This window comes from Dipodomys merriami, unplaced genomic scaffold, assembly GCF_024711535.1.
Source record: "Dipodomys merriami isolate MVZ:Mamm:240054 unplaced genomic scaffold, mDipMer1.0.p SCAF_1, whole genome shotgun sequence".
Classification (NCBI taxonomy): Eukaryota; Metazoa; Chordata; class Mammalia; order Rodentia; family Heteromyidae; genus Dipodomys; species Dipodomys merriami.
This window is the reverse complement of record NW_027202270.1, coordinates 58692172-58718399: the sequence shown is the minus strand read 5'-3', so window position 1 is coordinate 58718399 and position 26228 is coordinate 58692172. Positions and strand designations below refer to the sequence as shown.

The window sequence follows — 26228 nt, the reverse complement described above, 5'->3', positions numbered from 1 at the left end:
GCACAGTTTTAATTGAAAAGTACATGTTTTGCATGATTAGAATAAATTCAACATTGTATTGACTTATTCTATATTGAGGGAATTAGATTCACCATTTATACGTTAATAATTGTCTTTGCCAACCAGACCATCTTAGAAGAATTTCACCTAGCATTTAATTTTAATGAAATAAAATATCATAAGGTGCTAAAAAATAGGGTAGCAGTCTTTAGTTGATTAGATAAGGGATATTTAATTAACTTTATTTTAACTGGACAATGACCTTGAATATAATATTCAGTGTTCACAACATCACTTTTAGGATTTCTTCTATCAGTAACTATAGGGTTCAATCCTAATTGAACTCTGTCCTTCTCTTTATATTTTACTTTTTTCAGTAAGGTAATCATTCTATATAATAATCACTGATAAAATACTATATTGGTTTATACTGTCTGACAATAATTGTCATAAATGTATCACCAATAAGAGCCAAAGACTGAGAATTACAAGGCCACAAATCTAATGTAACACAGAATCTGTAATTTATCAAATGTCAACGAATTACTTTCCATCCAAATAACTTTTCATTAGAAAGTTTGAAATACTCTTTAAAATATTTTTATCATCTTTAAGTACTTGTACAAAGCTGCCATTCACCCAAGCAGTTTATAAATGCAGTGCATTTTGATCTATGGCACCCCTTTTTTTCTGACCTATCCCTCCCATCCCACCCCTTTCCCTACTTATCTTAATTTTAAGTTAGGTATTAATTTTTTGACATTTAACAAGGTAGTTTATGTGTACAATGCATATTGATCTGTGTCACCACTCTATTGACTTCATATTTTACAACACTTCTGGCTAAGTAAGGCTTTATAAATTAGGAATGTGTTTAGTTGAGATAGTAGTAAAGTCTAACCAACTGTAGCTTAGTTTATTTTTTCATTTGTAATAAGCTAAGTCATCCAAGCTAGTTCTGATGTGCAAAGATGTCATCAAAGAACCAGACTCTTGTCTTCCCATTGTTTTTTAAAAATTGTCATTGTAAAGGTGATGTACAGAGGGACTATAGTTAACATAAGTCAGGTAATGAGTACAATGTCACCTCTTCCCTCACTCTCTCCCAGTTTTTCCCTCCATCCCCACCACAAGTTGCATAGTTTATTTTCAACCTAGTGTCTAGTACCACTGCTGCATTTGTTTAGTCTTTGTCCCACTAATTCTGTGCTCCTCATGAACTCTCCCTCAGATAAACTTATGTACAAGACAAAAGGTACAGGACAAAAAAGAAGAACAACAACAAAACAGCAACAGAGAAGAAAACAGGTCAAAAACAAAATAACCAAAAACTCTTGCTTCTATTTCTTGGAATTTGTTGATAAACATAATTTTGTATGTCCACATGCACATAATGGTTGAACCTTTGTGATCCTTTGCTTCTTTAACATTCCCCCCCCCCCTTTGTGTCATCAATGCTGCTACTCTTTCAAGGTTAAAAGCAGAGTTGGAAGCATAAAAATGGCACAGGCAGAAAGGCCAGCAGTGCTTTCTTCTAGAGAGGTTTTGCTACTCTGTTCTGACAAGAGCATTACACTGGACAAAAGTACCTGCTTCTGGGGCTGGGAAGGTGACTCAGTGGTGAGGTGCTTCCTTTGCATGCATGAGGCCCTGGGTTCGATTCCTCAGCACCACATAAGCAGAAAAAGCCGGAAGTGGCACTGCAGCTCAAGTGGTACACCTTTGAGCTGAAGAGCTGAGGGACAGTGCCCGGACCCAGAGTTCAAGCCCCACTACTGACAAAAACAAATAAAAACAACAACAAAAATACCTCCTCATACCTCTAGTTCCAACTGGAGCAGTTTAAGGAATTGATTGTTTTTACCTGTCCATATTGTCTTGGACTATATAAAATTTCTCATCTCTTAGTGATAAATAATGATAAGTAGAAATGAATAATTTCAGAAAAAAAACCCAAAATCTTTGCTCAACTGTTTTAAAAGTTAAGCCAAATCAACATAATAAATAGTACCATTTTATATGAAATTTCTCCAGTTTAGTAATTTAAAAGTTTAAAATAATGCCGTCAGTGGATGAATGGTTCAAGAAAATGTGATTTATAAATGCAATGGAATTCTATGCTTCCATCATAACGAATGACATTGTCCCATTCATAAGGAAAAGGAAACTTGGAAAATCATATTAAGTGAAGTAAACCCAACATAGGCTGCCTGGTTTCCCTCATATGTAATAATTAGTATATGTCTAGAATAGTCCTAGCAGAGGGTCACAATAGCTCAAGAGCTATGTACATACAACCTTACAAAATGAAGCTAATCAAAATGAATGAACTACAAGATATGAAAACAAGATGATTATTTCTTTTTCTTTCATTTAAAAAAATTTTCCTTTGGTTTACTCCCTGTTATCACTGCTTTTGATGTTGATACATTTTGTATTTACATAAATTTATCTGATTTGGGGATGGGAAGGGAAATCACAGACATGGTAGGACAAAAGACAAAAGATGAGCAAATACAACAATGATACTCACAAGATACTATGTTGGAAATGAACTTTACAACTTGGGGTTGGGGAAGAGTTGAGAGGAGGGATAGTAGAAAATGAGAGAGGGAGTAGCAATGTTTGACAAGAATTGTACTCATTTCCTTACTTATGAAACTATAACCCTTTATATGTCATCTTTACAATAAAAATAAATAAAACTTCAATACTTCCAAAGCAAATAAACAGTAACAGAAATAAATTAATAAATAAATATAATGAAATGGAAAAGTTTATATTTAGGAAAACTTTGTTTTGGAAGAGTATTAGAATATTAAGTGACTCGATAGTTGCTTAATTGCTTCTTAGTATGAAGGCTAAGGCATAAGTAAAGAATAATTAAGAATATAGTCACGCATTTTTGACCACTCTATGAATTTTACATATTTAATTACCACTAAAGCACATGTGCAATATTTGAGGAATCTCAAATTTTGTTAATGCACATTTATATAATGCATTTTTATCTCTACCTAATTTAAATCTTATCCTAGATTAAAAGTGTCATTCCATCCCAACACTAGATTCCCACCTGTAATTCTAGCTACTCAAGAGGCTGAGATCTAAGTATTGAAGTTTGAAGCCAGTCTATGTGGGAAAGGCCATAAGACCCTTATCCCCAATTATTTACCCAAAAGCTGGAAGTGGAGCTGTGGCTTAATTGGTAGAGTGCTAGCCTTAAGCAAAACAGCTCAGACACAGCTCCCAAGCCTTCAGTTCAAGCCCCAAAGCTAGCATGAAAAAACATATATTATAAAGTCCTCCCAGTAAATTTCTAGGATAGATCACTATATAATCTATAATATAATCTATAATATATTTTATGACATTCCTTTTGATAATCTACATTTTTCCCTAGTTGAAGCAGAAGGAGGAAGCCTACCAAAAACTGAAATCACATTTATAAAGTTTGGAAAATGGAACCACAGTAACTTGAGGGTATGGATGGGGTTGGGAAAGATGGTAGAGAATCAAGGAAGAAGTAATATTGATGAAGAAGCGTTGAAATTATAAACTACCAAAAGATCATTCTTAAAAAGTACATTAGATTTTTTTTACAAAGAAATAGGAATGTAATTCACTTAAATTCAAGTCATATAAAAACTTAGAATACAAAGAGTTTGAAAGAGGTTTCAGTAACTGCCTAGACAGATTGCAATTAGTATAGTTTGTCCAGATGTTGTTTAAATTCACTGCAAGTATAGCCTATAAATAGAAGTCCTACAGGCATCTATAGTGTGTCTAGTTAGGGAATTGCATTTGCTATTCTCATGGGGCACAAAATAAGAAATGAGGTTGTCAGCTCACATAGAAAACTCTGAGAGGATCTTAGGGCTGGGAAGGTGGCTCAGTGGTAGAGTGCTTGTCTTGCATGCATGAGGCCCTGGGTTCGATTCCTCAGCACCACATAAGCAGAAAAAGCCGGAAGTGGCACTGTGGCTCAAGTGGTAGAGTGCTAACATTGAGCTGAAGAGCTGAGGGACAGTGCCCAGGCTGAGTTCATGCCCACAACCTACCAAAAAAAAAAAAAAAAAAAGAAAACTCTGACAGGATCTTTAGAGTTAACAAAATTTCTACAGTTTTAAAAGCTTAAAGTACATTGACAATTTTATGTTTAAAATTACTAGCTTCAGTTGCCTTTCTTTGTACTATTTTCTAATCTACCTGCATCCTGAATAACAAAATGTATCCAGTAAATTCACAGAAGATTTTATTCCAAAAGCACAGGTTTTAAATATAGATTTGAGTTGTTGTGAGATAAGCCAGATAACTTCTTTAGGTATTAATTGTAATGTATTTGCTTTTCATGCTTTTTGCTTATCAAAATCATGATGGCATTTACATAATGTCCTATTTTTGTTGCCATATGAAAAATCTTGTTAAATATGTGAGATTTGAATAGATGTTGCTTTAGAAACAAACAAAAGAAAGGTTTTGTCCAGTAAGTTTTCAAATGAAATGATTTAATTTCCCAGCCCCTTTTTTTGTTTTTCTGCTGAGTATATTCCTGATTCAAACCATTCTAATGGAAATACTATTTTTCCCACTGAATAAGCTGGTTTTGGTGGATGTCTGTATAGTAAAGTGTCATCATATGGCTCTCTCAAGAATTATAGTAGAAAAGCAGCATTGTATTGATTATTATGAGTCCGAAAGGGAATGAAACTAGTACAACCATTCTGGACAGTTGTCTGGTGGGTCTTCAAAAAACTAAACATAGAATTTCCCAGCCCTCCTACTTCTTGGCATCTCCCCTGAGCATCATGAGCCAGGGTATGATAAGGACACCTGCACATCCATGTTCATTGCAGCACTATTCACCAGAGCCAAGATATGGAAACAGTCCAGATGCTCCACAATAGATGAGTGGATCAAAAAAAAATGTAGTACCTGTATACAGTGGAATTTTACACAGCCATTAAAAGAACAAAATCATGTCACATGCAAGGAAATGGATGACACTAGAACAAATTATGTTAAGTGAAGTAAACCAAGATTAGAGAGACAAATGGCACATGTTTTCTATGATATGTAGAAGTTATATCTAAAATGCACTGGGAGATGAAAAATTATACAGGATTCTAGATACTCACATACAGTGAGACCAAAAGAGGGTGAGAATCACAAAAGCACAAAGCCTAAGAACGTCTTCATATTTATATAAAGTAGTATTTGTATTGAAATGAACTCCAAGTTATGGATACAAAATATATTTTTTTCTTTTCTAGTTTTTAGTTTTTGATAATTCTGTCTTCTTTGCCTTATAAAGTGTTTATTCCTGGGTACATCTTCTGGTGGGTGGGGAAAGGGCACAGAACTTGAGGGAAAAAAGGTGAAAAGATGCAGCAATAGAGCCGACTGAACATTGATGGAAGTTAACTATTTAGCTTGTGGGTGGAAAAGGGGAAGAAGGGATTGGGAGAGAAGGAGGGAACAGATGACGCTGTATGAAAGGAAATATACTCATTACCTGGCTCATGTAAATGTAGCCTGTCTGTATATTACCTCTATAATAACAATAAAGTAAATTTATAAAAAAAGAAAGAGACTGAACTCTTAAGAAAGTACATTTTTTTACTCACAACTTTCCCAGGAGTTCAATATTATTTTCCCATATCTGTAGAGGGAGAACTAATCTGAGAATAACATGTCATTTATATGTCCCAGTGTTGACTTATGCATGACATAAGTAAAAACAAAATTAAAATGTTCTATTAAGCTAAAAAGAACTGGTATGTGATTTTCCCTCTCATGAAGCTCACTGTATAAAGTGCAGTTTAGTAAAAGATCAGTTTTAAACATTGGTTCTGCATTCTTAAATGTATTTGTCTTTCTATATGTTCTTCTCATTGCAAAGCAATTTTGTTGCAATACTAATTGTCATTACTTCAATTTTAAACATTTGGTTCTGCATTCTTTGTCTTTCTATATGTTCTGCTCATTGCAAGGCAATTTTGTTGCAATACTAATTGTCATTACTTCCTAGAGAAACATTTGTGGACAGTTTGGCTTTTCACTCCTGACCTTTTTTCAAGGCATTAATAGTTCCCTGACTAAGTCGAGTTTCAGAAGATGAAAGACAGTACCAGGCTTCAATAAATTCTTTAGAAACATTTAAAAAATTCACATATTTTAGAATAAGATTCAAAATATTATTTAGGTTCATTTCTTTAATTTTTTTTCCCACATATCTGCACTTGCCTTAGAGCTGCATGGATAAGAGGTCATGTGGCCTTCGAGTTGCTCATTGTTAGCTCATTTCTGCCTTGCTTGGGTCTGTTCCTTCACTGCCCATCATGATGGCATGAGCAGCTCTGGATATTTGGAATGGTCTCTGGAAAATGTCATTCAAAAGCATCTATGATTTACAAATTACTTGAAAGTAGGAGGGATTAATCAAGGATGGAAAATACAAAAACATATACAGCTTTTTACAGTGATTCATTTGTTGGTCATGGGGCTTGAACTCTGGCCCTGGGCGCTGTCCCTCAGCTCTTCAGCTCAAGGTGAGCACTCTGCTGCTTGAGCCACAGCTCCACTTCTGGTTTCCTAGTGGTTTATTGAAGATAAGAGTCTCACCGACTTTCCTGCCCAGGCTGGCTTTGAACCGCAGTCCTCAGATCTCAGCCTCCTGAGTAGCTAGGATTACAGGCATGAGCCACCGCGCTGGGCCAGTGATTCATTTTCTAATTGGAAAATTCAATCAACTGTCGAGTAAATTTTCTACGAAACAGCCCAATTTTGCTAAATGTTTTTTTTTTTTTTTCTCAAGAGGAGGTCATTGGTATTGGGGCTTGAACTTGGGACCTGGATACTCTCCTTGAGCTTTTAAAATCATAGATTCCCTTCTGGTTTGTGTGTGTATGTGTGTGGTTAATTAGACATAAGACTCTCAGAGACTTTCATGCCAGGCCTAGCTTTTAACCATGACCCTCCAATTTCAGCCTACTACATCCTTAGGATTATAAGCATGAACTATTGACACCAGACTTGTGTAACACAATATTAAAACAAACACATTACAATTTTAGTATGTTTAAAATTTACCTTTTAGTATAAATACATTTTGTTTTGCAACATCTACTTTCTTTTTTTTTTCTACTTTCTTTCATACAAATTTAGAGATAAAACCAGACATGCTAACTGTTTGAATTCATTTCGGGTGTTAAAACCATTTTTTTTTTTTGACAGTCATGGGTCTTGAACTCTGGGCTTGGGCACTATCCCTCAGCTCTTCAGCTTAAGGTGAGTGCCCTACTGTTTGAACCACAGCGCCACTTCTGGTTTTGTAGATGAGTCTCACAGACTTTCTTTCCTGGGCTGGCTTTGAACCATGATCCTCAGATCTCAGCCTCCTGAGTAGCTAGGATTACAGATGTGAGCCACCAGTGCCAGGCTAAAACCAATTATTATACCACAAAAAATTTATTTACCATATTTGATTTAAATATGATTTTCAAGTTATTAGTTTTTCCTTACTTTAAATTAATTTGAAGCATAAATTAAACAAGCATATATTAGTACCTACTGAAGAATTTATTTTCAATATTTTTCTTTTCCTTGAGAAATAAAAAATTAATAGATAATAAGTGATCAACTTGGTTTCCCCTTTTCCTTGAAGAGAAAAAAATGTATTCACCTAAGAAAGTAAGCATTTAAATGTAAATATTTTTAAAGTTCCTATTTTAAGACTGTCAACATTAACAAAAATGTGAAATAAGTATATCATCTTGACGATTTTAATCAGCTTTACATTGAGGCCTTCTTTTGGATGGAAGAAGGAGGCTGAGTCAGTGATACCCACTTGTATGAAAACTTCTTGCCTTGAATTTAAGATTGAAACTTTTCAACTGAGATTACTAGACAACCAGTGCTTTTCCCTTTGCTTCTTTCTTCTCTTTCCTTATTCCTAAGAGATAGTAGATGGAAAGTGGGTAATGGAGAACTTGGAGAGTGGAAGAGATTAGACCACATGTATCTACTAAATAATAAATAATTAAATGACAGACAAATAAATGGCATTTGCCATTCACGTTTGGTTATAGACAAGACTGGATCATTTTTTAAAATATGTTTTTTTTATTGTGAAAATACTATACAGAGGGGGTAATAATTACATGAGCAAGGTAATGAGTCCACTTCTTATCAAGCATTGTTGCCTCCTCCTTTGTTTTTCTCCTACCATCCCTGCATCCCTGCCCTCTCATCTTCACAACTACATCCCCCAACCCCAAAGTTGTAAAGTTCAGTTTTCGACATAGCGTCTTGTACATCTCATTGTTGCAATGAGTCAACCTGAATCCCTATTTAAATAATTTGTTTTTTTCCCTTCCCCTCCATAAATTATACCAACATCAAATACAGTGAAAACAGCAGTTTTACCATGGGGGAGGGACATACAAAGCAACAACAACAAAAATAACATTATAAATACATTAGAAACAATAGCCAAAAAGACAAAACCATTTGTGTCCTTATCTTGGGGTTCATTTCCCCTAACATCGTCTTATCTGACCTTTTCTGCTTGTCTCAGGCATATACTAGTTATTGCAAATAAGGGAAACCATGGGACCTACGTTTCTTTGGGCCTGGCTTACTTGACTTAATATAATTTTTTCCAAATCTTTCCATTTCTTAACAAATAGGGCAATGTCATTCTTTCTAATTGAGACATAGAATTCCATTGTGTATATAAACAACATTTTCTTGATCCATTCATCTACTGAGGGGCATCTAGGTTGGTTCCATATCTTAACTATGGTAAATAATGCTGCAATAAACATGGTTGTGCTGGTAGCTTTGGTATGACCTTGTTTGTGATCATTTGGGTAAATGCCCAAAAGTGGGATTGCTGTGTCATAGGGGAGCTCTATGGGAGTTTTTTTTGGGGGGGGGCAGTCGTGGGGCTTGAAGGCTTGAATTCTGTGCTTTGGCGCTATCCTTCAGCTCTTCAGCTCAAGGCAGGTGCTCTACCGCTTGAGCCACAGCTACACTTCTGGTTTTCTAGGGGTTTATTGGAGATAAGAGTCCCATGGACTTTCCTGCCCGGACTGGCTTTGAACCGCAATCCTCAGAGCTGAGCCTCCTGAGTAGCTAGGATTACAGGCATGAGCCACCAAAGCCCAGCTTATGTGGAGGCTTTTGAGGAACCTCCATACTACTTTCCAAAGTGGTTGAACAAGTTTACACTCCCACCAACAATGCAGTAGGGGTCCCTTCTGGCCACATTCCCCTCCAGCATCTGTTGTTGTTAGAGTTCTTGATTATAGCCATTCTCACTGGGGTGAGGTGGTATCTCAGTGTTGTTTTAATTTGGGTTTCTTTTATGGCTAGAGAGGCTGAGCATTTCTTCATATTTCTATTGGCCATCCTTCTTTCCGCTTCAGAGAAGTTTCTTTTAAGTCTTTAACCCTCTTATTTATTGGGCAGTTGTTTCTTTGAGGATTTGTTGTCAGGGGTTTTAATTTTCTGAGTTCCAGGTATAATTTAGATTTGAGACCCTTGTCCGTTGTATGGCTAGTGAAGATCTTCTCTCAATCTGTGGCCTTTCTATTGATTTGCTAGCTATGTCTTTTGCAATGCAGAAGTTCTGCAACTTCATGCAATCCCATTTATCCAACCTTCCTTTGATTTGTTGTGTTTCTGGGTCTCTATTAAGAAAATTTTGGCCTGTGCTAAGGAGACCTAAGGTTTCTCCTATTCCATCCTGTAATGTTTTCAGGGTAGCTGCTTTGACTTTGAGGACTTTGAGCCATTTGAAGTTGATTCTGGTGCAGGGTAATATATAAAGATCTAGCTTTAGTTTTCTACAATGATTAACCAATTTTGCCAGCACTATTTACTGAAGAGGCTATCTTTCTTCTATTCTATTTTTTAGCTCCCTTATCAAAGATTAGGTGGCTATAGGTCTGTGGGCTCATTTCTGTGTTTTCAATTCTATTCCATTAGTCCTGAGGTCCATTCTTGTGCCAAGCCCAAGCTGTTTTGATTACTATGGCTTTGTAGTAGAGTTTGAAATTTGGTCTTGATATTCCTCCAGCACTGTTCTTTCTGTTACAGATCATTTTTGCTATTCGGGGTCTTTTATTGTTCCATATGAATTTTTGGATTTCCTATTCTATTTCCTTGAAGAATGAGATCGGAATATTGATATGTATCACACTGACTTTGTAGATAGCCTTGGGAAGTATTGTCATTTTCATGATGTTGATCTTTCCAATCCAGGAGCATGGGAGGTTTTACCACTTTCTAAGTTCTGTTTTGATTTCCTTTTTCAGGTTTTTAAAGTTTTCATCATAGAGGTCTTTCACTGATTTGGTTAAGTTAATTCCTAGGTATTTTATTTTTTGTGGGGCTGTTACGAATGAATTTCTTTCCTGATTTCCTCTGCGCTTTTCTCATTGTTGGCATACAGAAGAGCCATTGATTTTTGAGGGTGAATTTTATACCCTTCTACTTTGCTAAAGTTTTGAATCAGCTTGAGTAATTTGGGAGTGGAGTCCATGGGAATCTTTAAATACAAGATAATGTCATCTGCAAAGAGGGAGAGTTTTACTTCATCTTTCTCTATTTGGATCCCCTTTATGTTTGCATCTTGTCTTATTGCTGTAGAAAGGCATTGTAATACTAAATTGAAGAAAAATGGGAGAGAGGACATCCTTGTCTCATTTAGACTAGCTCATTTAGTAGTAAAAATGAGTTTCACTTATGAGTATGTGGATTGTTTTTTAATGTAGATATTTTATTGTAAAGATATTGTACAGAGGGGTTACAGTTACATGAGTAAGCTAATGAGTACATTACCTGTTGAGCATTGTTACCCCTCCATTTTTACCCCTACCATCCCTTTTCTCCCTACCTCCTCAACTTCTCCCTCCCCACTCCCAAGTTGTAATGTGGATTGTTTTGTATCAGAAAGTTACTTTAAACATCAAGTCAGAACACTGAAGTATGAAGCTCTAGCAAAATTAAATGAATCAGAAAAGAGAGACAGGAAAACTGTTCGGTTCTTTCCACCTCAAGCCTAGGTTCCTCAACAAAAACCAAAAGTTATGTTTATTTTCAGTAACAAAAGTGATGGCTGTATGTATCTTTACTTGTTCCAGTGAGGTTAGGGGAAAGACTTTTTTACTCTGTTCACTTGATAATGTAGGTTATCTTAAAACAAACCAAACAAAAAACAAAAACAAATTTGGATAATTGGGCATGGATTGACTCAATTATGTGTTAATCTTCCTCTAAACGTGAAGGGAAACTGGATTTAGTAAGATCCTACAAGATTTTGCTTTCATTTGACATCTTAGTCAATTTCTGCTTTGATAACAGAATGCCACAGATTAGGTACTTAATAAATAATACAGTTTATTTGGCTCATGATTTTGGAGACAGAGAAGTCCAAGAAAATGGCAACAATACTCAGTAAGGACATCCAAAGGGAAAGGTTAAGCACACCAGGGTGACAGTGAGAAAAGGAATTCTATTTTGTGAAAACTAACCCACTCATGTGATAAGGACATTAATCCATTCATGAAGACAGAGCCCTCTGACCTAATCTTCTCTTACAGTCCTAATTCTTTATACTGTTACTGAGACAATTAGATTTTAATATCAGTTTTGAAGGAGATATTCAAACTAAGGATATGAAAATATTTAATGAAATTTCCTTGAATTATTTGTGTTTGTGCACAGTGTATTCAAGTAGTCAAAAGTCTGCTGGTCCAGTTTGAAAGTAGAACTAGGCATATGTAAGGGTACACCAATTATTCTGAAATTTTATTTTTACCTTTTTATGTTATCATACATGGCCATATTGAGTTACTGTTTTATCATTTATTCCCTCTAGTTTTTAAGAAAGACATAAATAAAATTATGAAATATTGTAATAAAATTATAACATGAAAATAGATAAAATTAAGGAATTTGGGGTTTGAATAACAAGTCTTATCTGTTTTTTTAAGCAAAATATGGCCTGAGTTAAAAAAAAAACAGTTCCAACCTTCCAACTTTAAACATTGAAATTTATAAAAAAGCTCAAATTTGCATTTTAGGTTAAATTTTTGTATATTGGAAAGCCAAAGTTTAAGTTGTAAGTACCGTGTAAAATTAATTATTGTTTTATGCTTTGGTAACATGTCTTCTGAATAAATCTAATTCTTTCCATCCATCATTCCTTCCTTGCTTTTCTTTTTCTTTTCTTTTTTTTTTTTTTTTGTGTGCCAGTCATGAGACTTGATCTCAGGGTCTGGATACTGTCCCTGAGCTTTTGTGCTCAAGGCTAGTGTTCTACAACTTTGAGCCATAGCTCCACTCCTGGATTTTTGTGGTTAATTGGAGACAAGAGTCTCATGTACTTTCCTGCCTGGGATGGCTTTGGAACATGATCCTCTGATCTCAGCATCCTGAGTAGCTAGGAAAATAGGCATGAGCCACCAGTGCCTGGCAATAATTTAATTTCTATTCCATTTTTCTCTTTTCCCTCTTGGTAGTAAAATTTATAGTGTCCTCTGAGCTTATCTTACATAAATATAATAAGTCACATGATTATTGAAACAGTTGCTACAGATTTTCTTTAGTACTGAGTACTTGGGCCTCTAGAAAAATTAAGGGACATTCATGACCTTAAAGGATTGTATTCATTACCTGACATTATTCTTGTGTTTTGTTTTAGGGTGGAATGAAGTGAAAAGGAGTCAAGAGTCATGAATTAAAAATAATAAAGAAAATGACCTGACACTATTCTATGCTCTATCCTAGAGTAATTTATTCTAGTTCCATTTACCAACACCTAGGGCTTATATTGTGCATGTTAAATGAAGCAATAAGAATTGTAAAGAGTAATGAGTGTGGGCAGAAAGAACAGACTCTCACTCTTAAATTATATATAAATTGAAAAATTCCAAATTTCCATGCCAACCGAGATAGAATAGCAGGCACAAAGTATGCTCCCCCATATGGAACCCTGGCAAAATACATTAAACACCAATTTTTTTTATTGGGTCTTAGAAAACAAAGTATACTAATTCCTGGCAGATTACATGAACTTAAGATGAGACCTTGACTTGCCCTGTTTACTGTTTGTACTTTTTCCCAGGTTATAAGGCAGTGAATGGGATTCATGTGGGGGCCTCGGGCTTCCCTGGGTCAAGGAGGACAAAGAGCTAAGAGATCAAAGTGGTATGAGTTCACAGTGCAAAATACTAGAGAGGAAAGACCTATAGCCAGAGTAAAACCTTGGAGATAAATGACAATTTAGAATCTTCAACTCAATAGAGATCTCTCAAAGACTATAAAAAAGGTACCAGTGACAAAAGAAAGATCCACACACTCCAAACATTTGAAATTAGTAAAGTTAGAAATCACACACATCTGGGTATGTTTCTTGTTCATACGAGCCAAAAAGGAAGCTCTCATGATTCATGAGATGAACTCTATCTATCTATCTATCTATCTATCTATCTATCTATCTATCTATCTATCTATCCATCCATCCAGATGTGTCAGGGTTGGTGCAAAATTAGTTTTAGATTAAAATTTGTTCTGGATTTACTTATAAACATGTTAAAGCAAGCCTTGAAAAATTGAATATGTTTCCAAGTATCTTAATCATGTTCAGAACAAACCTCATAAATATTTATAGCAATACAGAACACTTAGTACCTAACAATGAAAGACACAGTTTCTAGTATCAAACAAAATAAATTTTAACATTTCTTGCATCCAATCAAGTCACTAGACATTCAAAGAAACAGATAAACCTGGTCCCATAACAGGAGAATAAATGTAATCAAGAACATTAAAACACCTACTAAAACTATATTGCAAAAATATAATATAGAAATCCCTACTTTTCATGTGTCATATTTCATACTTACTTTCATAGAGCTAGAAGAAAGCTTAAATGAGTAGTAGTACCACAATGTTAAAAAGGTCCCTAGCTAAAAACTGACATGGAAATTGCAATCACTGAAACAAAAATACATTGAAATAAACTAAAGGTAAGTTAAATATGGTAGAAGAAAAGACTATTAAATTTTAGGTAATATTATTTTAAAAGTGTCAGGTGGAAGTTATCTTAAATATGGAAGAAGGTAAAAGAGGTAGTTGAAGAAAGAATCACCATAAATTTTCCACGTTTGGTGAAAAGCATAACCCAATGTACCCACATCTACGCAGACCTCAATGGGTGTAGGCATGGACAAAATCACACTAAAACAAATTGTAATTAAATTAATTAAAATCAACAATTAAGAGGCAGTTTCAAAAAATACCATAGGAGAAAGAGGCACACATGTTCAGAAGAATAATGATAAGCAATAGATTTTATGTTTCAGAATCAATGAAAGGAAGAAGAATTACTTTTATCTGGAAATTTTTTTTATGATTGCAATCTGGACAATATAAACTTCAGTTAAAAATTTATACTCCTGGAAGTGGTGCTGTGGCTTAAGAGGTAGAGCGCTTGCCTTGAGTTGAAGAACACAAGGACAGCGCCCAAGCCCAGAGTTCAAGCCCCACGGCCGACAAAAAAAACTTATACTCCCAAATTTAACAATATGTCCTATATTTTCATAGTTTATATGTACATAAAGGAGTCATGTAAATGATATCTCTACTTAGTCAAGAATTGTGATGTCTGAAGCAAAAGTCAAACTGTCTTCCTAGAAAAGATTATATTTGTACAGTCTTAGGAAGTAAGAGGTTGAGCTGCCTAACCTACCTGATTAGAAAATATTATTTCAGAAGTTGTTGTCTGTTCTCCTTAACAAAGTCAGCTGGCAGTAGGCATTTAGAGATAGGTCAGTTCAAAAAGTCAGCTGTGTAGTTGGGCACTGATAACTCAGGCCCGCAATCTTAACTACTCGGAGGCTGAGATCTGAGGATCATGGTTTGAAGGCAGCAGGAAAGTCCTTGAGTCTTTTATTTCAGTTAACCATCAGAAAGCCAGAAGTGGTGGTGGTGCAACACGCTCAAGTTTCAAAGTGTAGCCTTGAGCAAAGGCTCAAGGCCCCAAGTTCAAGCCCCATGAAAAATGAAAAAAAAATCAGCTGTGTGTCCAGGTATGCCTGGACCAATGCAATTACACTTTGAGTAACAGAAATAGTAGCCACATTAGGAAATATTTGTAAAAACTCAACTAAAATAATTTTGTTCTATATTAGTACTGGTAATACGGTACATAATGAAGAAGCTGGAAAGCATAAGACCATGCATTATCTTATTCATACAAACTAACTAGAATCTCTAGTTAATATCTTACATGTAGACTTCAGTTAGACACTATTTTGTATTTTTTGATAGTATAGTCATTTAATTTTGTGATTGGAGAGAATATTAACATATTAAACTATTTGCCATGCAAAAATTGGTCTTAAATACTCCAGAGACATCAGTGTCATTTTTTTTTTACATGATTTGTAGCACAACAGCTTGTTGAGAATTCTCAATTAGTTCTGTAAACTTCCCATGTTGGGTAAAAGGCAGGACTATTTTTTCTCTTATTTCGCCCATTCCCACATTAAAATAGAAGTTCTCAGCTTCTACTTAAGATTCCTAGAGTACTCAATCCTATGGGTGATGACTTGGCAGATCTATCAGAGAAATACTCACTGTCTCTTTCCCTTGTCTCCATCCTTCTTTCCATTTGGGAAAGGACTATTCATTTCCTTGTGATGTCCACAAAGAAATGAATGGGTCATGATAATGAAATATTCCTTAGAAGTCTCCAGTTCCATTCTGACTTGTATTTTTGAATGAGGAACACAAGCATGCATCTGAGTCATGGCATGAAACCATCTTTAATTTTCTTAACTTGTCCAGAGGGAAATTAGTCCACAGAGTAGGGTACCCGTGTGATTACAGAATGAAAGGAAAGTGCACACACACACACACACACACACACACACACACACACACACACACACACACACACACACACACACATACACACACACATAAATGATAGAGGCCAATTATGCTTAATATGCTTTAACAAAGGATGTTTTATTTCTATATCTATTTTGCTACATGGAAAATAACTCTATTTTCATTTATTAGTATGGTACGGTGTCATCTAGGGGTTGTTTTGAATTTTCTCTGTAGATTAAAATGAGAAGTAGTGAGTCATGGGAATATAAAGTGATAAGAAAATCAGCTTATCGATTCTCCTTAGAACACAATGAAAAAGAAAAGTGGATCATTAAGGTTTTCTAAGAGTATAGCAAAAGTTGGAATTGATAATGTGTTCATCTATGACCTGTAAATTATTATTACTTATATGCTATATAAGCAAAAGGAATGAATATTTTAATCTCTTTCCTTAGGGTTGTATTTGATGGTTGTCAGTCCCTATGAATGAGTTTTCTCTGAAACACTAAATTAACCAGTCATCAGACAGGGTACATTGGTACATTTCACATAAAACATATGTGCAAGTTCCCTTACTTTTTAGGAGAAAGTGAATAAAATTCTTGGAATTCTTCATTTTCCTTTGCATTTCTTAAGAAATCTAGTATTGCTTGTGATACAGAGCAGCTGAAGAAAGCTTTTTTATCATGGTTTTCTTAGCCAGATTAGATCTGTTCTGCACAAAAGTTGACAAAAATTAGCAAATCACAGGCTTTCTCTTCATATAACAGTCCTATGATTTTTGGCATGTGTAGTTAAATCATCACAGTACACCAAAAAAGCAAAAACAAACAGACCCCCTTACCCTTATGGGGTGTAATCATAAGAGAGACCCTTCTGTGAATTGCCATCTGCTAAACTTTGCTGGATTTAGTTGATATATTATGTGGCAGCTACAGTTTTGAACAATGCTTGATATGCACTTTTATGCATGCTTACATAATTTGGAGATTACAAACAGAAATACAGTGTCCTGAAACACAGGATTTGACAGTAACAAGCTTGTCTTCTAGCTTTATATCCAATAGCATCCATCCCCTGTACCTGTGTCATTTTCTTTCTGGGCTCTTGAGTGCTCACACAGCCTGCTTTCCTCATCGTGGATATCTACTTTTTGCATTTGCAACCCTTCTGACTGAAGTAATCCATTGTCAGCAATTGTACCTTCTGATTTAGCTGGGCTTTAAAACACGTTACAGCTGTTAATGATGTAATTTCAGAACCAAATGTCGCTGATATAATTGAAAATTTAAAGGGAGTAAAAATAAAATCCACACTGAAGTGTTTTCCAGTAACCACGATGTATTTGAAAATAAAGGCTTATCTATGTTTTCAGTCATGAATCCATCATGCAGTATGATTAATTATAGGTTTAATTTTCATTTAGATGCTGTATGATGCCTTTGAGAGACCAGTTTTCATAATCACATGTTTGTCAATGCATTGTTAAAACAGAGGAAAAGGTTTCCTTATTGTTTTTCATCAGCTCTGCTCTGTGATTTGAGACTATTTTTAGCAGTAGCTTCTGTTATTATTTTCCTGCTTGATCATATGTTCCGTGTTGTTGCCAATGATTAAAAAAAATCTTCCTGGTTTCTTGGAAACTTGCTCAATACAGATTTTTACATCACATCCCACAAAGCAGTATGCTCATTTTTGTTAATAGAATTTTAGTAGTATAACAATTTCATGGAAGCCATGGTTCATTAAGGAGGGTGATTTTGTTTTTGCAGTAATACTTAGTTGCTGTTGTGGTGGCTGATGCTTTTTTAGAGAAATTGTACAACTCTGATGTCACGCCCTAGATGAGACTTTCCAGTTTTAGCATCTGTCCCTTTGGCACATTTCCTGGGGTTGACAGTTGGGTAAGGAGACACCCCTGGGTTTTATGAAGTCCTCCTGCCACAGATGGTAAGCTTTTGCTTTTAAAGTGTCTGTTTTAGCACAGACTCTCTTTTTTAATCTTGTTCTTACATTTTTTGTAGTTGTTTTATGTAACAAACAAGGGTATCTCCTATAAAATAAGTACAAAATTATTTTAATGTGGCTCATGATGTGAAATCAGCACCAAAAATTTTGAATTGGCAGAAGCCCCAGTTCTGGCCCTGAATTTGACTTGGCTGACTAAAAAAATAATGAACATTTGCATAAAAGACCAGGACAAAGCACTTCAATCACTTTTCTTTAGCTTTTGTGCAGCCTGCTAACTAGCTAAATAGTTTACACTGTTTCACAGATTTCCTAAGAATCTGGTAAATAGCATTAAACTCAGGAAGATATTTAGTGTATCCAGAGCATGTATCAATACATTCTTAGAAACAAAGTTTTTAACAATCTTAGGAAATATTTATTTAAAAATTATTTGTCTGGTATTTTCTATTTTAAGTCATTTAAGCCTCTCATATTTTAAGATTTATGCTACTACAAATCTTACATACAGTGAATGTACTTAACAGAGATGTTGTGTAACATCTACAGGGTCATACAGCAAGATAATAGTGCATCTGAGATGGAAATTTGTACCAGTTAACTTTAGGGAACATTCTGGTAACCCAATATATATGAATGGTGGGATTATTTTCAGGATGGATTGTAAGCTGTTCCTTTAAACTTGATAAGTGTATTTAAAACTGTATTATAAAGAATTGAAAATATAACTTGGTTCGCACTACTGCACAATTTCCTAATGTTTAATTTTCATGAGGAAAGATTCTGAAAACTTAATTTTCCTTAAATGACTATGACAGAATCAAATCTGTTAAAAATGATTGCTTCATTTTTTTAAATGTACTCATTATCTTGCTCATGTAATTGTAACCCCTCTGTATGGTATTTTCACAATTAAAAACATATTAATAATAAAAATTGATTGCTTCATTGATATTAAGAAATGGTTATTTCTTTCATTAAATCTTCTCCTTATGGAAGTAGGTAGAATACAATAAAAATGGAGGAAATAAGCTTCCAGTATTGATAGAGAAAAATCATAGCTGAAAATAGAAGTTAAAAGGTAGAACTGCATTTAAAAAGGAAAGTCAGATTCTGAAAATGAATTTCCCTTCATTCTCCAACTTGCACTAAATGACCAAGAAATGTATATACTGAGTCTGTAATAAAAAGTCTGGATCTCAGGAAAATACCTCTGATAATATATTATGATGAATGTTGTAGATTTTAACATATAAATCTTGAATTTATTTTACCAAGTAAAATATGTATATAAGTATGACATAAATATTTTACTTAGGACATTCATTCATTGTTTTAGCCATTTCAAGTAATTGATGTTTATTAAATCAATCCATAATCCTATCCACACACACACACAGACAGAAAAGGATTTTTTCTTTTCTTGTGTTTGTCTATGCCCATTACATTTATCTGTTGCCAGTTTCTTTGCTCTAAATCTTACCACATATATAGCTATCAGGACAACAGAAAATCCAGTATCACTTTAGATGTCAAGGTCCCTTGCTCTCTTACTCTATTTGGGCTGTTCTGACAGAATACAATAAACTGGGCCTCTTATAAAGAAGAGAAGTTTAATTTGACATTCCTGGAGGATAGGAAGGCTAGAATGAAAGAATAGGAGGATTCTGAATCTAACAGACCTTATTTTCCGGCCCATGGATGACACTTTTTGGCTGTGTCTTCAGTGGTAGAAGGGCCAAATGTCTCTTCAGTCTTTCTTATTAGAGCACAAATCTATTCACAAGCAAGGTCCTCTGTACTTAGTTTATCTCCAAAGTGTGTCTAAGATACTTTAAAACAAGAAATTTTAATTTATTTATTTGAAAAACAATCACAGCACAAGAAAGTTCATAAAGTTTTTCTTAACTACATAAGAAATTAATGGGTACCAAGTCTTATCACATAGGTTTTCTTACTAAAACTTTCTGGAAAATCAGTTGTGAAATACATTCACTAAATTGTGGACAGAATAATATGGACAATATTTTTACCTAGATGAGAAATAATAACCCATAGCTTAGACCTCAGGAATAAAACACAATTTGTGTCTCATATTTAAGTGATTTAAAACTTCTAATAGAAAACTGCTTTCTGTTGTTGTTTTTGAAAGAACAGAGAAGCCCTAGTGCATTACTTTTCTAAAATAAAGGGTGCACAACAATCTTGCAGTACTTTTTCATTGTGTAAACTGCTTTAATGTTATACTTTAAGCAATACCTTCTTTGGAAAGTAAGTTTTACTTGTCATAATACATAGACAATTACCAGTATTATTGATGCATCAGTAGGATTAAGGCTAAGGTCCCTAATTCTTGTGTGATTTGTAAAATAAAAGGAGTTATAAGAGGTGAAACTAAAGAAACCTGAGGAAGAAGCCAATCAAGTGATTCAGCCTGTAATCCTATCTGGTATTTAAGAAAGGGGGGGTGGAGGGGGCAGCGGTTTAAGGGTAGGCCAGGCAGAAAATACTGTGAGGTCTCTTTCAACCCAGAATTTAGTACAGTGGCATGTGCCAGTTATTCAAAGATGGGACTGAAGTTAGGATTGTGGGTAAACTTAAAGGCCAGTCTTAGACAAGAAATTATACAAGAATCCTTCTCAAAATAAGGAAGCTGAACATGATTCTCTGTACTAGTGTGTGTGTGTGTGTGTGTGTGTGTGTGTGTGTGTGTGTGTGTGTGTGTGTGTGTGTGTGTGTGTGTGTGTGTGTGTGTGTGTGTGTGTGTGTGTGTGTGTGTGTAGAATTCAGGACCAGGGTGCTGTTCTTCGATTTTGTCACAGCCCTAGCCACAGCCCCACTTCTGGCGTTTAAGTAGTTCATTGGAATCTCATGGACTTTCCTGTCTGGGATGGCTTTGAACTGTGATTTTCAGAATTATTCTGGCTACTCAGGAGGCTGAGATCTGAGGATGGCTGCTCAAAGTCAGCCTGGGCAGGAAGGTCTGTGAGACTCTAATCTCTAACCACCAGAAAACCAGAAGTGACACTGTGGTTGAAATGGCAGAGTGCTTGCCTTGAGCTGAAGAGCTCAGGGACAGGTCCCAGGAACAGAGTTCAAGCCCCATGACCAACCAAAAAAAAAGAAAAAAGAAAAAGAAAAAAAAAGAACAAAATATATTATGGCTTCTCTGTAGAAATGCATTGGCATCTTCAAGGAGTGACAGCTTGTATTAATTGTTCTTTTTACAAACTCAAAGGTAAATGGTTATATGGGGGCTCTCTATTAGAGCTTTTTTAAAATTTTTATTTCAATTTGTTCTGTAGTGAGTGAGGGAGCGAGAAAGTGGTTCTACAAGACATTTTTAATCATAAATTCTGGTAATGTGTAATAACAGTATACTAATAATCATTGATGATGTACTTATCTATACTGAACAAACTTTATACATGCAGTTTTATTGCACTTAAAATATAAACAATTGCATTTTTTTATTAATATTTTTTGTTGGTCGTGGGGCTTGAACTCTGGGCTTGGGCACCGTCCCTCAGCTCTTCAGCTCAAGGCAAGCACTCTACCACTTGAGCCACAGCGCCACTTCTGGGCTTCTAGTGGTTTATTGGAGATTAGAAGCTCACGGACTTTCCTGCCTGGGCTGGCTTTGAACCGCAATCCTCAGAGCTGAGCCTCCTGAGTAGCTAGGATTACAGGCGTGAGCCACTGACGCCTGGCTTGCATTATTACTTAATTAGATGGTAATAGAGTTTTTGAAACTAATTTGAATTATTTTTTCATAAGTTACTATGGATCCTTATCTTGAAATAAGACCACTTATTGGACTAACTTGCAAACTACAGCACAAATTACTTTGTTTCATGTCAGCCTTGCACAAAGAAATAAGCAAATGTATAGGCAACAACTAACATCCCAAGTCATTGATGGGTTTCCAGCCCCATAGTAGATTATGCTTTTATACACATTTATGTAAGCTATTTATTAAATGCATGGTTTTGATTTACCTTATCAATCAGAGGCTTTTGATAGTTGTTTTCTTGAAACTTTTTGTTTTATAGATTATTACTATCATGAATAAAATTATGAGTTTTTTCTCTGTAGAGATAGAGAAATGCTCAAAATTGCTTATTTTTCTAGTCAAAATGAGTATTATCGTTCTATTTTGTGAATAAGAGATTTTTCGTTGAAATAGCTTCTGAAAATTTGTGTTTGGGTTTGGACAAAATCAAGCTTTGTATATGATTGTTATATTGCTAAATAACATGGTTCTTCATATTACTTTAAAGTAACACAATTAGATTTATCTTTCAATTGTTTTCCCAATTCTTTTGAAACAGAAGTTCTATTTGTTGAATTTGTCTGTTTTTAACAGATGATATAAATTTGCCTCTATGTTAAAAATATGATAAAAGTATCTGTAGGGAAAGTTCACACAATATACTGTTTGGATAATATAATTTTACATGAAATACAAAAATATTTTAAATTTCCATTTTACCTACTTTTTTATCTAGGATACTAATTTGCCAAGTCATGTAACACTTCAAATTAAGTGTTATTAGTAATATTCAATTACTTTCTATGTAAAGTGGTTTTTTCTTTCTTGCTATTGTTCCTAACTTATTTATAATGTACCATGTGATTTTTTTGTTTCTTTGTTTGTTCCTCCCCCATGGTATAATCCTTGTTTTCACTGTATTTGATGTTGGTGCCCTGCATCTTGTATATACACTTCTCTAGCTTAGGGAAGGGAAGGGAATAAAACAAAATGCTCAAATAGTGATACAGGTTGACCCAATGTAACAATGAGATGTACAAGATGTTTAGGTGTGGGGGGGGAGTGTAGTTGTGGAGGTGGGAGGGAAGGGAGGGTAGGGGAAAAACAAAGAAGGAGGTAACCATGCTTGATAAGAAATGTACTCATGACCTTGCTCATGTAACTGTAACCCCTCTGTACAGTATTTTTACAATAAAATGTATAATGAAAGAATTTTCCTATATAAGTTACATCAATTGAACTATATATTTATCTCTTTTGTGTATCTTTAATAATTTACTTACAAGATTTAAACATTAAAATGGTATCTGATAGTTTGTAATAAGGTACATAATTATATCTTCTCCCAAAAACTACTCTACTGTTTGTTTCTATTACTTTTCTAGAGTTGCTTTCATAAAAACTCTGTGCCTTAAGCAACACAACTGAATTTTTCTCACAGCTCTAGTTAGAACTTAACAACCATTTGTCACAAAGGTCAGTTTCTTCTGAGGCCTCACTTGTTGATTTAAGGATGGTTTCTTTTACCTCTGTCCATCCTATATCTGTCTTTGCCAGTTTTCTAATGTATTTAAAGGACATTAGTCATATTCTTTCAAGCCCACACTAACCATCTCATTTTAATTTAATTACTCCTAGAAACATTCTCTCAAGCACAGTCACATTCTAAGTGTTGGGATTTAGCATCAGTATTTATATTTTGGCACATTCAGATTATAACATTGATTAAAATTATTTTTCACTCATTTAAGGAAATGTAACTTTATTATAATTTCAAAATAATTTTTATGAATTTACAAAACAGTTCAAGGCATCTTAAGTGTTGAAAATCAAAATAATCTTGAACAAAGAAAGATTTTGGTGTACTCAAATCAAGATGGTTTTTCCTTAAAAAATGTTTTTAAAAATATACTATTGTTATTATGAAAATAGTACAAGCCAAGTCAGTGTAAGTTTCTTTTGTGATAACAATAACCAATTAGTATAAGTGGAAAAAATCAGATTTATTTATAATAACAAAATAACAAATGTGTATGAATGAATCTTGGAAGATGGCAGAACAGAATAAGGAGCTTTATGGAAAGAGATACAAACACTTGAACAAATGGAGAGAGGGATATTAGTAGTTAAAACTATTAGTAGTTAAAAATCAATTTATTTGATGCACTCTCAACTATAGAAGTGGGAATATTTTGTAACTTCTCTTGATGATATTGATGATCCCATTAATGGCTAAACACTAACATTTTCTGAATATATACTATTTGTAAGTTCCCTAAGTTTTCTTAACTGTATGTTATTTCAAAAGATGTCTCAAATATGTACTATTTGTAAGGCCAGAGATAGGGCTCTGTATCTATCTATACCATAGTCCTTAATTATAATATAGTAATAATAAATGAGTCAGGAAACTTAGCTTTTTAGTGAGGTTGAGGTTACATTAAGCTGTAGTATGTAAGAGTCTAAAACTGGACAAAATAAAGAACAGTTATTGATAATGGAACTAGTTACTGACTGTGATTTCTGAATCATTAAAACATCATGAAGAGTTAAAAGGTCAGAGACAGGAAGAAAATGTGAAATAAAATGAATTATAGTGTCTAATGATTGTATAGTGATTATAGAAAATATTTGACAGCAGAATAGAAACGATTACCAACAGTTTTATGTACCAGGGAGTGTTCTAAGACTGCAATCCTGGTTGATTACTGTTATTAACCTTAAACAAAATTCAAATTCTCTGGCATTAGGCATGCATTTTTCTTTCAATTTATAATATGATGATCGTTCCATGGTAGAATTGAAAATTTTTGTAATGAATTACTAAATCTGTAATTATAAAAGCAGAGATCAGTAGTATGACAATCCCAAATTGCTTTCAATAAGTTAAAGCAGTTATACTATGTCAGAAATGGATGACAGTAATCCTTATTAATGGTACTCCTAATTGAATCAATTCTTTCAGAAACTGCACTATATATTGGCTTAGAAAATAATGTATTTTTATTTCTTTCATAATCTATTTATTGTAGCCTTTCTGTAGAATTCAGATCACAAAAAAAATCATCCTACTTGTTTAGAATTTAATCCAGATTTTTAAAAGATACTTTTTTATTGTAAAAATACTGTACAGAGGGGTTAAAGTTATATGAGCAAGGTCATGAGTACATCTCCTACCCTCCTTTCCTTCCCACCTCCACAACTATATTCCTTCTCCTCCCTTTCTCCCCCTTCCCCGCCTAAATTGTAGTTTGTTTTTCAACATAGTGTCTTGTACATCTCATTGTTACAATGGGTCAACCTGTATCCCTATTTATGCATTTTGTTTTATTCCATTCCCCTCCCCAAGCTAGAGAAGTGTATATACAAGATGCAGGGCACGGACATCAAATACAGTGAAAACAGGGGTTATACTGTGGGTGGGTGGGGGGAACATACAAAGAAACAAAAAATCACATGGTACTTTATAAATACTTTAGCAAGAAAGAAAAAAATACATTTGTGTCCCTATCTTGGGGCTCATTTTGCTTAGCATCATCTTATCTGGTCATACGTACATAGCTTTTGACCTTTTCTGTTTGTCCCAGACATATACTAGTTATTGCAAATAAGGGAAACCATAGGAACTATGTTTCTTTGGGCCTGGCTTACTTAGCTTAATATAATTTTTTCCAAGTCTTTCCATTTCCTAACAAATGGGGCGATGTCATTCTTTCTGATGAAGGCATAGAATTCCATCCAGATTTTATTGCTGAAGCATAAATACATTGTCCACCTGAGTTTTAATTCTGGAAAACTGCATCTTCTCACTTAAATTTATTCTGTTTTAATAAGTTACATTCTAGAGTCTATTCTCATTTGCTTCTTTTAATTATAATTGTTTTAATAATTTAAATTAACATTTAATTCAAAAGATATGTTAAAATTTTTAGATTTACTTTATTTCTGTGATAGTTTGTCCATTTAACCATGAACATGCCTTATCTTTTCTTGAAAAAAATGTTTCAGTACAAGTTTACATTTAGAGAAATTCTGCATAATTAGTAGAGTTTTCCCTCAGATTTCATCTAGCTTCTCCTAATGTTATCTTTATAACCAGTACAATTACTACTAAAACCATAAAATTAATTTCAAATTCATATTTTTTATTATAACCCTCAAGTTTTGCCAGTTTTTCCTTTTTTAAAAATTAAGCTATTTGCTACAGTTTTGATTATAGAAAAAGTGCAAAGACTAACAAAGCTCCTTTTGATTTCTGTTTCTATAATAAGTGTTGATTTTTATTATATATTTTTTCTGTATCTATTGAAAACAAAAATTTCTTTAATCCATTAATGTAATGAATTCAATTGATTTTAATACATAATCAACATAATTTGTCATTAAACTTGGAATACACATCTTTAGAAATAATTTCTCAATATATAGAATACTATCCCATGATTTGAAATTATTTTATGTGGTATCTTTGAGCTTACTTTTATTAGTACATAGTATTGTACATAAAGGTTTTATTGGGATATTTTCATACAAGTGCATAATATACCTTGATCAAATTTACTCTTGTATTCCTTTTGTA

General features: G+C 34.2%; 1 protein-coding gene across 6 annotated transcripts in view; it reads left to right on the top strand.

Annotated features, from left to right (window-relative positions):
• Positions 1 to 26228, top strand: part of Kcnj3 (potassium inwardly rectifying channel subfamily J member 3) — a 155244-nt gene that overhangs the window by 34298 nt on the left and 94718 nt on the right. Inside the window, exons 3-4 of one of the 6 annotated variants that reach the window (XM_070023082.1) lie at positions 7237 to 7290; positions 12713 to 13601. The exons of the other annotated variants lie outside the window; for them this stretch is intronic. Of the exons in view, the coding sequence (XP_069879183.1) occupies positions 7237 to 7289 (53 nt within the window). The 3' untranslated portion in view covers position 7290; positions 12713 to 13601. Of the gene's footprint in view, positions 1 to 7236; positions 7291 to 12712; positions 13602 to 26228 lie in introns of those variants that run through there. 6 annotated transcript variants of the gene reach the window in all.